The sequence below is a fragment of the Lolium rigidum genome, chromosome 1 (assembly GCF_022539505.1).
Source record: "Lolium rigidum isolate FL_2022 chromosome 1, APGP_CSIRO_Lrig_0.1, whole genome shotgun sequence".
Taxonomy (NCBI): domain Eukaryota; kingdom Viridiplantae; phylum Streptophyta; class Magnoliopsida; order Poales; family Poaceae; genus Lolium; species Lolium rigidum.
The window spans coordinates 73,370,848-73,386,657 of NC_061508.1; the positions used below are offsets into that span (position 1 = coordinate 73,370,848).

Consider the following 15,810-nt stretch of genomic DNA (forward strand, 5'->3'; position numbering starts at 1 on the left):
TGTTGTTTATTCCATGAACCCTAGGTACATATTTATAGTCCAGGGGACTTTCTAATGTGGGCGTGCACTAAACCGTGCACGAGTAAGATCTTATCTCTAAACTAAAATGCGATCTAATATGTTACAGATACACGGGCAATTAAGCCCAACTTGGTATAAAAGGCCGATTCATGTAATTCTCCACGTATATTTCCTTAAGCCCACCTTGATCTGCGGCCCACCTCCGACTTGGTCAAATCTTGGTGATAACACATGCCTCTGGTTTGGAAATATTATTTCCAAAATCATCATGCTCCTCTCTCTGTCGGGTCATGTCGTGGCATCACCGTTGGAAGCACTCTTGTCTCTTCATATTTTGCGGTGAGGAGCCATGATGCCGATAATGAAGGCGGCGAGATTTAGTGACGTGGCATCAGTGGTATGCAAACAATCGGCTCTCCTTGAACAATCGGCTCTTTATAAAAACCCTCTTTTAATACCGAAGAAGCGTTTCCAGGCCAGGCCGCTTTGCCAGATAGTCGAAATCACACGATCCTTTTTTTAAAAAAGGAAACCGATGGCGCCGCTCTGTCTCTCTCATAAACACACCGGGTAACGTTGAGCTAGCCATCCTTCCAAACGGTAACCCGCGAACCTCCATCTCGCAAAGACGTGAGTCGGATCCCCAAATCGTCGCCGCCAGCAGTTCCAATCCACCACCCCTACACGGATCTCGACCGCGCGGCTTCCAATTTCTTCAACGCATCTCATGGCGCGAATCAGCTAACACCGGTACCACGGTTTCCGGACTGAAGGTAATCCCCAACCTCTTCTCGCCGTTTGACTTCGACACGGGATTAATGCAAACGCCTGAATTAATGCCTCGTTCGCCACTAATTTAGGTTTCGTACATCCTTCGCCACATCCTTCTCTCGCAAATTCGATGTGCCTCGGTCCTCGTTCTTCCGAGAGCCCTCGCCTGTTAATCTCATGCGAAGCTAACTGTAATCCCCTTTGTGAGCCAAAACCTAGATCTGACTTCTCGGGCCGACTCGCCCGCGAGCCCGGCCCAATCCCCCGAAGGTTGGGTGGCATGGTACAGCAGGGTATCAAAATCCCACTATGCCACTTGGGAAACCATAGGAATAGCCGATGCCCCGTCATTATCGCTGTCTCCTCTTGAAAAGAATGAGAACATCTTGAAAACCATCGGCTACTTCGGTCCGACGCACTCGAACTGTTTCATGTTTGGTCATGGCCCTATGACTCAGACCCTGCTCGGATGTGGCCATGATCACGAGGCTAGACATTGCATCTCCCAGCCTCTTCCGCATTCAAGCTGCCAAAGGTCCCTTTCACTCTCTCTTCTAAAAGAGTGTACCACGTAGAGTGCCTATCTCAATCGTTATATGAAAACCAAAGGCCCAGTGGACGAGAGGGAGCACACGGACCTTCTTGAACTTCCGGTTGGAGCACTTCATATTCGCGTGGTCCGTCACTTGCTCCTACCAAGAACTACCTCTCCCGGCCTATGAACTCGCCAAAGGCACCCAACTTGGTCTAGGCAAGTTATTCCTTGGAGAGATTTATCGATCCCTTCAATCGATGTCCTGTCCAAACTGTTCACCCGCAAGACAGTTAAAGCCGGCGGCCCCCGGTGGTTCATTCAATCAGTGGGCCCAACCGTACTTCCAAAGCCAAATCCCGGACTTCCCATCGCTGACCAACTCGCACCTTCCCGGATGAAAATGGCAAGGAAATTCGATGCACCAGCCTACGGCAAGCCCTGTATGGTCTCCCGGGTAGCGAGATTGATCCCCAAGGAAGCAGACAGGGTGGTTTAAGATTTTCTTCCAGGGTTTAGACAACCCCCTGTTCCACCCTTATCTCGAATCGGCAAATTTTGAAAACCCCGTCTCTTTCCGATTGGACGACTTTGCCGATGGCGCCGCAGGCACACAGCACTTGTACTCCCTCATGATTCGTCCTTGCTTTCTCCCCTCGTTGGCATGAGCACCTCGAACCGGATCATCAAGCCCGGTTATGAGTGTTATCAACCAAGTAATAGCGGCTCGGCAGCTTGGTCTCGGACGGGTGCCCCACACTTCTTCCTACACCACCTCGACGACAAGTAGAGGCTGAACCGCGCGACATCCTCACCGCCCAAAGGTGCTATACCTTTTTCGACGCTTTGGTCATACCAATTCCCCACGACCTCCATTTCTCCTTCACCACCGACGGTTTTGAAACTTGGTGGTCTATGTGGAAGACCCATGTCTTCGGAGGGCACTAGGACCGCAGCTGAAGGAGCTTGACGCCGAATATGATCCCCACTGCCGACCAGTGTACCGTCCCTTAAGTATTTCTTGTGACCGCCTTATGGTGATTGTCCGGTGAACCGACTCTCTTCTCTTGGCGGCAACAAGATGGCCCAGCTCCTACACAAGCCGACGGCTCCCCTTTCGTCTTTCTTCCTCCGGCACCGGTGGTTCTCTTCACGCGAGTTCGCCTCCCACGAAGAAAGTTATAATGCGTGAGTCGGCCGATTTCACCGAAATCGGCTCTAAAAGTAAAGCATCTTCGGGCCCGTTGCCCCCGAGCCTCGACTCGAGGCGAGGACGGCGGTGAGGAAGGTAGCGGCCGGGAAAACCCCGAGCGTAAAGCTCCGGCCCAGAAAGCTTGCGTGTAAGTTGGTTCGAGACCTGCGGGTGTTCGTCCGCTTTTTCAAAGAATTTGTTCGTGACGCGCTTGTATCCTTTCCTACTGTGCCTCATCGAAGGATCCTCCGGCGGAGCCGAGGAAACCAGCCAGTGGAGAATCGAACTCGGGTGATTCCGAGAGGTCCACTACCCGGAGTCGACGGCGCCGCCGCGCCGGCTTCCAAGAAGAGGTTGATCACCGGAACCCCTCGTTCCTCGGTGCCCCGACCCGGATCGGGGTTACGTACGAAGCATCGCCTGTGTCAAAAGGGCTCGTAAGAACCCACCAACCTCTTCATCAAGCCAGGAGGTCTCGAATGTAATGATCTTCGTGGTCACGCTTTCATGCTTGTCCCATTATCATTTGGATCGGCTAATCACTTCCTCTTGTAGGCCGCCGAAACTTCTAGCGGGGATGTTGAGGAGGTACAGAGGCCGTCCGCTACCCCGGATCTAGCTGCCCCGACGCCCGCGGCCGTACGAGCGGTTGATTCAACCGAGTCCCCAGAAAAGCCGATCGTTACTGCGCCGGCTGCTCCTTCCCCCTTGGGAGAGGTATGTTTTTTTTTTTTTTTTTTTTTCTTTTGGTTCTGTCAGTTCCTTGTCACCTGCTAAACTCACTGTGTTGGCCTTGCCAGGGTTGTGATCTCTCGAGCTTGCTTGCGTTCGACCCAGCATCCATTGATCCCACCCCTTCCAAGGCAAGTGGGGAGCCGGACATCGGCACGGTCCGTGGCCGGCTCCGCCGCCTCAAGGACTTGCTCTCTACCTCTATTGAGGCCTCGACTGAGAATTCCGAAGAAGTCAAAGGCATCCTCGCGGGTATCCATTCTCATCTCCCTATGACCCCGCAAGTGAAGCTTTGGCCCGCCGTCACCTCGTTCGGTCTTCAAGTCACGGATTCAATCCGCTCGCCAAAGGATTACTCTTCGCCACTCCCAACTTCCGCCGAGAGCCGATATTGCCGAGAAATGCCGACGGCTCAATGAGAAAAAGGCCGCTCGGACGCCAAGACGGATACTTCTGCCACCCGTGCCGAACTCGAAACCTTGCACAAGGAGTTGGAGGACCTCGAAGAGAGGGTCAGGGGTGACCAAACAGCTCATCCAAGATAAGGAGGCCCTTGTCGCCCGCTCCGAAGAAGAAGCAAAAGATCTCACAGCCTGATCCGAAGACCGATCTGGCTGAAATCCGTTCCCTGAGCAATCAGCTGGTGACGGGCAAAGACGCAGATGATGAAGCTGAGATTGCTGAGGCGGAACGCATCCGTGCTGATGCTATTATCGCCCTCGGCGTGTTTCTCCGTAGGGCTTTCATAGACACATGATTCTCGCTTCTCGGTAGGGCCTTGATATGTTGATCGCTACGTTTGCAACGCTTTGCTTCTCTCCTTCTTGTTTTTTTTTTTTATTAGCCGATTTTCCACCGGCTATCGTTTACCATCCGTCCGGCGTGGTGACCGTATGCCTCCCTCGAGCCGAATCCGTCCGGTAACTACGGATATCGGCTCTGCGTTACGCCCGTGCGCCGTACTTGCGAGTCAGCCCCGTTGGGACTCGTGTAGTCGACGTGGCTCGCTGTCCGTTAGATCGCCGCCGGACCCAAGCAACCATGTGGTGAACATAACCTCCGGTCGGCTCGTCGGAAACTGGGGCACCAGGCTCGGTCGGGAGGACGAGTAATGCGTCCGCATCGGCCCGAAGTCATCGCTATCGGCCTTCCTTTGATTGTTTGTTTCGCGCATCGGCCGAGCAACGTAGTTACCCGCAGATCCTCGTGGGTGACCGGCGTGCCGTCCGCCATCTTAGATGTAGATGGCGATGTGGTCGATGTAGACGATTGTCCCACCGGGCGTGCCGGAATGTGTTGATCGCCAAAACCCACCGGCGGGCGGCGGCCTTGTCAACACCGTAGAGCCGGGGGAGCCTAGAGCTGCGGCTGGCTGAGACCCTCCGAGCGACGGCCCGCAATGCTCTTCCGGTCACACGCGGCGTTGCGAAGTGCAAGGCGTGCCACCTGACCTATACCTGGTCGGAAGGTGATGAGATTGCCTCGCTTAGTTTCCTGCAGGGCATACATGTAAACGTTAAATACGAGCCTCGATCGGCTCTCGAGTTATCCCGTGAATCGGCTCAAAGAGCCGATCCACCCATGATCCGTACGGGGTGTACGAATACTTGGTGGTCCTGCTTGATCAAGATGAAGCTAATGAGATCTACGACGATTTAGGGTTTTCACCACATAATCGGATCATCCTACTCCGAGTTGGGCCAGATGGCCACGCACGGTGCTCGTAAGCCGATCCTAAACAAGGCCAAAAAACCAACATGAAGTTGATCCTAGGAACATCCCGTTTAGGACTTGCGAACGCCACCCTACGTGCCACAGGATCCTCCCCCTTTGTAAGGCCAAACTATTGCAGATATTAAACTAATCCTTGTAGAACAAGGAGCAATCGTAACGGACCAGATCTACTAAATAATGATCAAGCGGGGTGCCGCCCCCACACCTGAGATAGGCGTGAGGACGGCTAGATATGCAAGGGTTGCACTACGTAAGCATGCTTAAACGAAGAACAATGCTAACCCTAACACATCTAATGATAACTACGTTGCTCGCCATCAAAAGCGCTTCAGTACGAGCAACGCATGAACAACGTGGGCTTGTGCTGCCTAGATCGCAAGATGCGATCTAGGCAGCATGTCGCTACTCGATAGAAACCCTCGAGACGAAGGAGTTGGCGATGCGCCGAGATTGGTTTGTTTTTGGGGTTGAACGTGAGTTGTTGTTTATTCCATGAACCCTAGGTACATATTTATAGTCCAGGGGACTTTCTAATGTGGGCGTGCACTAAACCGTGCACGAGTAAGATCTTATCTCTAAACTAAAATGCGATCTAATATGTTACAGATACACGGGCAATTAAGCCCAACTTGGTATAAAAGGCCGATTCATGTAATTCTCCACGTATATTTCCTTAAGCCCACCTTGACTGCGGCCCACCTCCGACTTGGTCAAATCTTGGTGATAACAGGTTCTCCCATTCCACCGTCTCCGCAAGACCGAAGGAGCGCCTGAATCTGATATGCTAGCCTTCATTGTCGCGGACCCCTTCCACAGTGGCGAAGTGGTTGTCACAACAAGCAAAAAGGAGGGGAAAGGTCAGGCGCAAGGGCCCCGTGCCCGTCCACCAGTCAAGCCAGAAATAGGTACGCCTCCCATTGCGCACCTTGTGCTTGGCTCCCATCTTGAAATACCATTTGATCTTCTGAATGGCGTTCCAAAACTGCGATCCCTTAGTAGGCACCACAGGGGAGAACAAGTCATGATTGCCCAGGTACTTGGCCTTCAGCAGGTCTGCCCACAGCCCCTCGCTGTTCTGGTAGATCTTCCAGATCCACCTGAGCATAAGAGCAATATTCATGAATTTAGTGTTGAGGATTCCCAATCCTCCAAACGCCTTTGGCTTGCACACCGTAGCCCAATTAACCATGTGGTACTTGCGCTTGGGTCCAACTCCTTCCCAGAAGAAGCGGGAACGGTGACGATTCATAGTCCCATGAGTCGCGTCGTGCAGAAGGTAGAGACCCATAGCAAACAACGGCAAGCTGGAGAGGCAGGAGTTGGTAAGTTCTAGCCTCCCCGCAGAGGCGAGAAAAAGACCTTGCCAGGGCTCAACCCTGTGACCAACCTTGTCAGTGAGGAAATTCCAGTCTGCCACCGTTAGTGGCTTGTCACTGACCGGGAGACCAAGGTATTTGAACGGCAAGCTCCCTAGCTTGCAGTTCGGGGCGTCGGCAAACTCTCGACGCTCCCGGTCGCGTGACCCCTGTCACGACCACCTCGCTCTTTGCGAAGTTGATCTTGAGACCTGACATGTTCTCGAAGCAGAGTAGCAGGAGTTTGAGGTTAGCCACTCCGACGTCCGAGGGTTCCATAAGGATCAGGGTGTCATCTGCATACTGCAGATGGGTGACGCCCCCGGGAATCAGGTGAGGCACAACCCCCTGGAGGTGCCCGGACTCACTGGCCCTGGCAATGATAGCCGCTAAGGAGTCCACCATGAAGTCAAAAAGAATCGGGGATAGAGGATCTCCTTGACGCACTCCCCGTGCATTCCGGAAGTAATCCCCAATGACGCCGTTGACATTGACCGCGGTTTGTCCACCCGAGACCAACTGCATCAAGCGATGAACAATCATAGGGGAAAAACCTTTGCAGTGGAGCACCTCCCTCAGGAAACTCCAACTGACACGATCAAAAGCTTTCTCGAAGTCCAATTTGAGGAGGAGCCCCCTCAGTTTTTTAACTCTGAGCTCATGAGCAATCTCGTGGAGCGCCAACACTCCCTCGTGCAGGCTCCGACCCTTGATGAAAGCCGTCTGACTACGATCGATGGTCCTAAGCCCGATGGGGGCGAGACGTGTAGCATAAGCCTTAGCAAAGAATTTAAAGATAACATTGATAAGCGCGATAGGCCTAAACTGCTTGATGTTGTCGGCGCCCTGAGATTTAGGGATGAGGGAGATAACTCCATAGTTAAGGCGTGCGACGTTGATCCTCCCAAGGACAAAATCATTTAGCATCTGAAGAATAGGAGCCTTAAGGGTTCCCCAGAACCTCTTAAAGAAGAGCACAGGAAGGCCGTCAGGACCGGCGCCGAGTCAGGTTTCATGCTAGCTAGGACCTCATCTAGCTCCTCCCCCGTGAAGGTTAGCTCTAGGGCCCTGTTCTCATCCTCGCCAATCCTATGGGACACCGGCCAGAGGTTAGGTGCCAGGGAGAAGACCCTCTCCTCTCCCTCCGTTCCCATCAGGCCATGGTAGAACTGGTAGACATGGCCCATCATGTCTTCCTGGGAAGTAAGTTCCCCCTCCTCCGTGATGAGTCTGGGAATCATACATTTCCTTCGCCTCCCGTTGGCAAAGGCGTGGAAGTAGGCTGTGCAGGAGTCACCTTTCAGGGTCCACTGTAGCCTACTCCGCTGACGCCAATATTCCTCTTCCATCCCATCCAGGTTGACAACTTGGTCCTCGAGAAAATATCTGAGGGCCCAGCCGTCGTCGTCGAGACCCGTCGAGTCCGCTGTCCTATCCAGCTCCTGGATCTGGGAAATGAGGTCTACCCTTGCCTGACGCCGCAATTTGCCTAGATTTGCTCCCCACCCTCGGAGATGCTGTCTAAGGCATCTGGCAATGCATTGCCAGAGGTCAACACTGCAGCGATGCGGCCCCAGCGCAAGGATGCAGTGCTCGATCTTCCCTTTGACCATGTGGTCGAACCCAGCCACCCTAAGCCACCACGATTGGAAAGTGAACCTAGAAGCCCTTCTGACCCCATTCTCCCCATCATCAAGGAGTAGGGGGTTGTGGTCAGAGCCGACCCTCGTGACAGCCAAGAGCGAGCAAAGCGGGAAGATCTGCTCCCAAGACGGGGAGACGAACACCCTGTCCAGAACGGAGCGAACCGGAGAGAGCTGCTTGTTGGTCCAGGTAAACCGGGCACCAGTCCGATTAAGCTCCCTCAGGGCAAGGCCGGCGATCATGTCATTAAACTGGCGCACCCTGGGCCAATTAATGTTGTTATTATTCTTGTCCTGCGCACCCCTGATGAGGTTGAAGTCGCCACCCAAGATAAGAGGGTGCTGGCAGGCCTCAACTTCCGACACCAGCTCGTCCAGGAACTCCCTAGTCCTGGAGTGGTCCGCTGGGCCGTAGACAAGAATACAAGTCCGGATGAGCCTCTTGCTTCGATGGAAGATGTCAGCGCTAATGAAGAAGCTTCCCTTCCTCCAGGTCCCTACCTCGAAGCACTCATCGCGGAAACCAAGCAGCATCCCCCCGGAATGGCCGTTGGCCGGCACCCAGTTCCAATTGAACTGACCGCCTTGTTCAAGACTCCTCAGCTCGGCGGCGGTGAAGTCCTGTCTAACCGTCTCCTGAAGACCAAGAATGTCGATTCTCTCCTGTTGCATATAGTCGCGAAGTTGGGTGCGACGCCCTCGTCCCCCGAACCCGCGCAAATTGTAGAAGAGAGCTCTCATGAAGACGAGCGTCTCTTGTACTGTCTCGTAGAGACAGCGCGCACAGAGGCCATAACACACTTCCTCAAGGGGCGAGACCGCGTCTCAGCCGACGCGGTCTTGGCCGTAGCACGTCGTGGCCGACTGGCCCTGGCGCGCGAGACCGACGCAGAGGCCCCTGCCTCCGGAGGCGCCGGATCCTGGACGGACTGCGGCAGCGCCGAGCCCTCCTCCGAGGCCTCCCCTCGGGCCTCAGCCTCTGCCGCCGCCTCAGCTTCCCTAGCTAAGCGGCGGGCAGTTTCTGCAATAGCAGCCTGAACCTTCTCTTTTGCCCGAATGACTGAGAGCGCCTCCCTGTGCTCCTCGCCGATGGAATGAACAGCATGCAACTATCCGAGACAACGAAGAAAGGTGCGAGTCGGGAAAAGAGTCAAGAACAGCAAAGTCGTTACCTTTCTCCTTGCCAGACGATGTCGTGGTTGTCGCCGACTTCCCCTCCAGGTTCTTCTCAGCGGTCAGCTGCTGTGCCCGAGCCAGAGCAGAGGTCCCCGGCGGCACAGTAGCGTTCCTGGCGCTCTTCCGCACGGCAGTAGCAGGAGTCGTCTGCGTGCGCTTGTAGTAGATGGCCTTCGAGCGAAGACCTTGGGCAAGAGGCGTCGCCACCGCAACCTCCGACCTCAGGTCCCCGACCACGACCGCCCCCTGCACCTCCAGCTCCTCCCCCTCGGACTCCTCCACCATCTTCACCTCCGACTCGCCCGCCGAGCGTCTCGCCACCTTGGCCGGAGGCCCCTCCGCCTGCTGGCTGTCATCGACCCAAGAGGCCAAGGGGTCCGTGAGGTGAGAGTCCAACTCCCCAGACTCAAGCGACTCCTCGATAGCGCCAAGGGTGCCGCCATCAGCAACCGAGATCTTGGAGGCTTCAAGAAGGCGCAGGGAGGGGAGCACATCCGACGAGGTCGAGAGGTTCGACCCGTATTGGTCCAGATCAAGAGCAGTACCCAGCGTCGCTCCCACAGATTTCGAGCCCGCAGGACCCGAGGCGCCCCCGGCCAAGGGAGGGAGATCATCACCCTTGCCCTTCTCTTTGCCACTCCGGCGAGAACGATGCTTGTTCCATTCACTGTCCGAGGAAAATTCATCAGAATCCTCATCTCTGTCCGTGCGAGGTGGAGGCGGTGGAGGGCCCCCTGGCCCCGCCCCCGGAGTACCTCGCGGTGGCGCCTCCGCCTGGACCCCAACAGTGTACCCTTCTCCATTGACGAAGACCTGCACCGAACCCTTGATCCGCTCCGGATAGCGGCAATGGAAGCGCATGCGGATGGGCTCGTGCTCACACTTCTTGATGGAAAGCTCGTCCACGTCAATTGGCCTGCCAATCATGGTAAACGCCGCCATGAGGCGATCCCTAACCAACAGGTCCTCCGGCACCCCTGTGAGGCGGACCCAAGTGGAAGGGAGGATGAGGCTCGGCCTCGGCGCGAGGAAAGCTTCCCGAATCTCGCATCGGTCCTGCTCGAGAGGAGGAACAGCTTCCCGCTCCCGGTGCTGAGCTTCAAGGTCCGCCGAGTGGGGAAGACCACGGAGAACTCCGAGTCGGAGAGCTTGCGAACCTGCCGGTCCCACGAGATCGTCCACCGGGTGTTTCAGCTCATCGCGACAGCTTGATCCTCGGAAAGCGGGGCTGAGCTGAACTTGATGACCGCCGCAAAGACCTCGCCATTGCCCCTCGCCTCCCCGCAGCGGCTCCACATCTATGTTGTAGAAGCCGCCACCGGTGATGGCATGCCCCATGGTCTCCAGCCCGCAACCCCTTACCCCCGGACGGGCAGTTCGCGGACGAGTGCCCCTCCCCGGAGCACACGACGCGAGAGGGTCAAAGGAGCAGTCAGATTGGTAGTGACCCTCGCGTCCGCACTTGAAGCACTCGCCCGCCGCCGGAGCCCCTGTCCGGGCGGGGGCTTGCTTGGCTTTGCCTTTGGCTGGCGGCTGTCCATCCCCGGAAGCGCCACCGGCCACCTTCTTGCCCTTGTTCTTCTGCTGCTGCTGCCCGCGCGAGTTGCCCCGCTCACCCTGACTCGGCTGCCCCGAGCCCTGCTCGAGTTGCCGTCGGAGCGGCGGTTGGCCAAGGCCTCCTCCCTCCAACGTTGCTCCTCCCACCAAGGAGGCGGAGCTCCGAAGGAGCCGAAGTCGCCCCGGCCGCGGTCGAACCCGCCAGCAGCACCCTCCTGCCAGCCGTCTTGGCGACCGGGGCCGTCGAGGTAGCGGTAGCCGCCCCCGTCCTGGCGTCCGCCGCCGCCGCCCTCAGGCCGCCCGCCTCCACCTTCAAGCCGACCACCACCTCCGCTGCCTCCATCTTGCCAGCCCCCTCCACCACCATCTTGGCACCCTCCACCTGCACGCCCCCCTCCAGCACCACCATCCTGCCGACCCCCGCCGCCTCCGCCCTCAAGCCGCCCCCCGCCGCCACCATCCTGGCGACCACCAGTTGCGCGCCCGCCCGCATCATGCCGACGCGGCCCCGAACCCTCCTCGAAACGGCGCTTGCGCCCCTCGTCGAAGCCGCCCGCCATGACCGCGGTCGCGAAGGAGCGAGTCAACGGCGTCGGATCCGGGACGCGGCGAAGGAGACGGTGGCGCGGCGCAGAAGGATCCGAGAGCCGCCGCCGCACTTCAGATGGCCTAGCAGGGAAACCTAGCTCTGGCTCGGTGCAGCCCGACCGGAGCCAGAGCCACCTAAAACGGGGAACGTGCTTGGGCCCGGAGGCCTCGCTAGGACGGCCCGGCGGACCAGGCCGCAGGAGACCAACACCTGTCCCGTCAGGTGGGCTGGCCCAATCAGTCACCAGGCCCGCCGAAAGAAGTCCACCACCCTCAAGCCCATTGGGAGTGGAGGACACGTCACCCTGGGACAGCGGGTCCCACCTGTCCCCCCGCAGCCCGCTCCTCCGTTCGAAATCCCCCGTCTCGCTCGTCGCCGGATCTGCCGGGGGGGACACCGACGAGGTCGTCGGCGCAGCCGCACGACCGTACCACCGCGAGCGCCGACCCGGCGCACCGGACCTCGCCCTGCCCCGCTCGCAGCACCACTCCGACGGCCATCCCCAAACCTCGCGGAAACGCGGAGGAGCGGAGCAGAGGAACCGCGACCCTCTCCCGCCGGGAGCAAAGGCAGCACGCCGCCGGTGACGGAGGGAGCCCCCGAGCTCCGCCGCCCTCGCGATGAAGTCGCCCAAGGTCGCCGCCGCCGGACTGCGCCGTGGCGAGAGCCCCTGCTCTAGATCAGACCCCGACTCGCCCTCCGCGCCGCAGGCGGCCGCACCACCCTGCTCCTCGTCGTCGTCCGAGAGACCGGCTAACGCCCAGAACCTGCCGCAGCCAGACCCCGCCCCTGCGGAGGCCACCGCCGTCCCTGCTCCGGCGCCGCACGCCGTCGACGGCGGCACCGAAGCCATACCGAACCCAAAAACGCCTATCTTGTCGCCAGAGCGCTCCGTGTCAACTAGCTGTGCAGATGATCCAAGCTGAACATGTCCAGATCAGGTGTCCATCCAAATGAGCTTCTTGATCGAGGCCGTCCAGTGCACCTCAGCAACGGTCACTACCTTTTGTCTCCTAGTGCTCCATCGTGCCTTATACCCTCTGCTAGCGGTCCGGGCAATGTTTCGGGAAAGAATGTGCCTAAAGTGATATTTGGGGAAGAGGCAGGCCATATTGTTCCACCGAAAGGAGACTTTGAGCTAATTTCATGGGAGTCAAGGTTACCACCTTACACTTCTTTTGTTCACTTGGTTCAGTATGTTCCAAGTTGTGTCGGTGCTAAGCCTGAAACATCCTGGTCAGGGAAGAAGCGTCTGCATAGATTCATGTCACATATGTCTTTGTAGTTATCATTTCTAGACCTTATGGGTTATGATATGCTAATATTGCTATATATTGTATATTGTTGTGCTTGTCGGCAATTAAAAACGCCTCCCGCAAGCAACATGGTCCCGCCTAATCAGATATGACATTTCAAATGTACAAAAAGACCCTGAAACTTTTAACACATGTACTAGTCCATATCCCATGCTCAAACATAAATTTCCAGAACGAAAAGACATTTTTTCCGACCGGTGTAAAAAAATCTGGAGGGTTAAAAAAATTCTTAATGTTTTAATTTTTTTTTACGGAAATGTTTTAATTTTTTGATAAGTTAGGTAGAATGCCCAAATCAAATTGCTCATTTGTTTCAGGATATTAAGTGACGATGCACTTTTCTTTTCTGTTTCACTCTCGTATTTCCGCAATCATATGCCCTTTTCCTGGCATCATTTAATTCAAAACACTGGAGTTAGAGTTATCATCAAATGGACCAAATGTACTGATTTCGAGAGAACCAGGCCCTGAAGCTGCCCACATCATTTCGCTCTATTCAGCAAAACCGTTTTGCTAGTGGGTGGGTCTCCTCCTATTTCGCGACTTCTCTCTGACCATGATCTTTTTTGGGCAAGTACCAGAATATGTATTGATAGTGAAGAAACAATACACGGTAACATTGAATAGAACTCTGCATTTGTCTTCAGAAGTGACATACTCTCAGCTGCTACAACTCTGTCCAATGTAGTCACTGATCTCTTGCTTTGGCTGTATCGTTTTAAGGACCAAACTCAAAAGGAGGCCGCCCTGCGCTGGCGTGACCACTTCTCCGCATGTATCTCTGAAACTTGATTATACGATAGTTTAAAGAAAAACATTGAATAGCACAATGTGTGGTTTTCATTTTAATATTGCGGAATGAAAGCCTATTTCGAGGAGAACACTGAGAGGGCAAAATCCTCCCCGATTTTCAACTCATGGGAAAGTACTCTTGCAATAATCTGAAGAACAGCAATTCCACGTCTGCATAAAAAATGACGAAGCCTCAAACGTTTTTTAAAGAGAAAAATTCTCTGAACTACTCCTAAATACAATCCCCATTTCATGTGCTTTGGAGAATAGCTCTCTGTGCTTCTTTCACGAGAGCAGGGAGAGACTTGACCGGCTTGGTTACCTCACGGTCATCGCCAGCAAAAAGCATGCAGTTATCAAGATCAGACAATGTCTTGGCAGCCTCGGACAATACTTTCTCGAAACTATGCCGGTTGAATTCCATGACACAGCTGGGCTTGAGCTTAGCAATTCTTATTACCACATGGCAGGAAAGTTTCACAATTCTTAAGCAGTCAGGCTCGATGTCTTGGTTTATTTCTATAATCTCCTTAAGCTTCATCGCCAAGGCTGCATCATCAGGGGCGTCACGAGCAAAATCATCTTTACTGACATCATATTTGGTGCATATCACCACTATAACGGATAGCATGGCTGCAGTCAGCTTTCTTTCCTCGGATTGTTCTTCCGTCTCCTGGGTGGATGGCCGTATGCTGTCAGCATCTTGTGTTGGTGGCTGGCATTGGGCCACGGTTTCTGCAGAAGAACCATTAGTTGCAACACATGGTGTCATTGCAGCTGCTGGTGTTTCAGGTTTTGTAGATAACAGTTTATGGAGTACCTGCAGGACCATTTTATGGAACGGAGGGAGTACACAAGAAAATGAGTTCTATAATACAGACAAGAGACGTACACACAATGGCATATGCGGAAACATGAATAAGATTAAGCGGAAGCATCCTTAGGGAGAGATATACCTTTATCAACATGTTGGACGCGCACGTGTCTTCCCTGCGAGGTAGATCATTAGCATTGCCATGCCCATTTTCTGCTGAATTGATTAAGACATCTGTGGTGCTAATGGCACCTAGAATGCCAAGCAATCTAGCCAGTGCTTCCCCTGCTTTTCTCGTGAGCCTCTTGCGTTTCAGTCTGTCTACTTCACCACTGACGTCCTCATCCTCAAACAAGATGTGTAGCAGAATCTGTATGAACTCCTCCATGATGCTTGTAGCTGTACCAAACTCATTAAATGGTTGTTGTCTAAACGAGTCTTCCAATGCTAGCTCCGTGAGAATCTCCAAGGATTGTTCACGCAGTTCTTTGGCACCTTTGTTGTCACTCTCGAGAATATCAATCAAATTTCTGACAGCGACCGGGTTACACGAGATCCCGTGGCACAGCTTCGCGGCGTCATCTCCAGGACTGGTAATTAGTCTTCTCATCACCGTGAGAGACCGGCTTAGCATTTCAACCCATGTCTGGTCATATGCATTGTTGCCGAAATCCTGGTGGGTTGTTATCGATGACGTGATCTTAGAGAGCAGCCTTGGGTGGTTGCATATCGCCGTACAATTGTCTTGGTCCTGCGTGAGCCTCTCCAGAATCAGCAACCCTTGAGAGTGAAGAAGAGGCTCTTGAAAACCGTTTCGTCCTGCCGCTCCCGCGAGCGCAGGGCGAAACCCTCGCCTCGCCCAACCTCCAGCCCCTCCTCCCCCCGTCCCTCCCTCGCCGCCGCCAGAAGGCGCCGCCGGGCAAAGCCCCGGCGCGCCGGCGGCGGCGGGGCTCTCTCTCCCCGCGTGGGCCGTGGTGGCGCGGGATGGCACGGTCGCCGGGGCGCCGTGCTCGACGTCCGGCGCGGCGGCGCGGTGGCCGACCACGGCGTGGTGAAGACACAACTCCGGCGGGGTGGCGGCGCGGCTCTCGGCCGGGCCGGCGCGGCCTCGCGACGACGTGCCCGTAGCCATGGGTGGCGGCGGCGGGCCCGGATCTGGGCCGGCGGGCCTAGGTCCGGGCCTCATCCGGGCTGCCTCGGGTGGGCGGCCCCGATGCGTCCGGCCGGCGAGCGGCGAGGGCGCTGGCTTCGTCTCCCCCGATGTCCTGCGGCGGGCATCGTGGTGGGTGCCTCGGTCCGGCGTCCTCGACTCCTCGGGATGCGAGGCGGCGGCGGGCGGCGTCTGCGGCGTGGATCTAGTAGCTGCTGGTCTTGGCTCCTGTTCACCTTCTCCCAACCTCCCGGACGAAAGTCCAAAATCTCGCTGATTGGGCGGCGGCGACGCGCTGCTGCGCCGTGACCTTCTTGGAGGCGCCGCACGGGGAGGTTTGGGTAGGGTGGCGGAGCCGAAGGTTGCGGCTTTGGGCAATGTCGGTCCTTGAGCAGCTGCGGTGATCTCTAGCCCGTATGCGTGTGTCGACGGCGTC

The 15,810-nt window shown here is 55.9% G+C and overlaps 1 protein-coding gene across 1 annotated transcript in view; it reads left to right on the forward strand.

Annotated features, from left to right (window-relative positions):
• LOC124647324 overlaps positions 1-12,587 on the forward strand; it is a 14,791-nt gene extending 2,204 nt beyond the window's left edge. The window contains exon 2 of the mRNA XM_047187289.1: positions 12,231-12,587. Coding sequence (XP_047043245.1) covers positions 12,231-12,587 — 357 coding nt within the window. The remainder of the gene's footprint in view (positions 1-12,230) is intronic.
• The last annotated feature ends 3,223 nt before the right edge of the window (positions 12,588-15,810 follow it).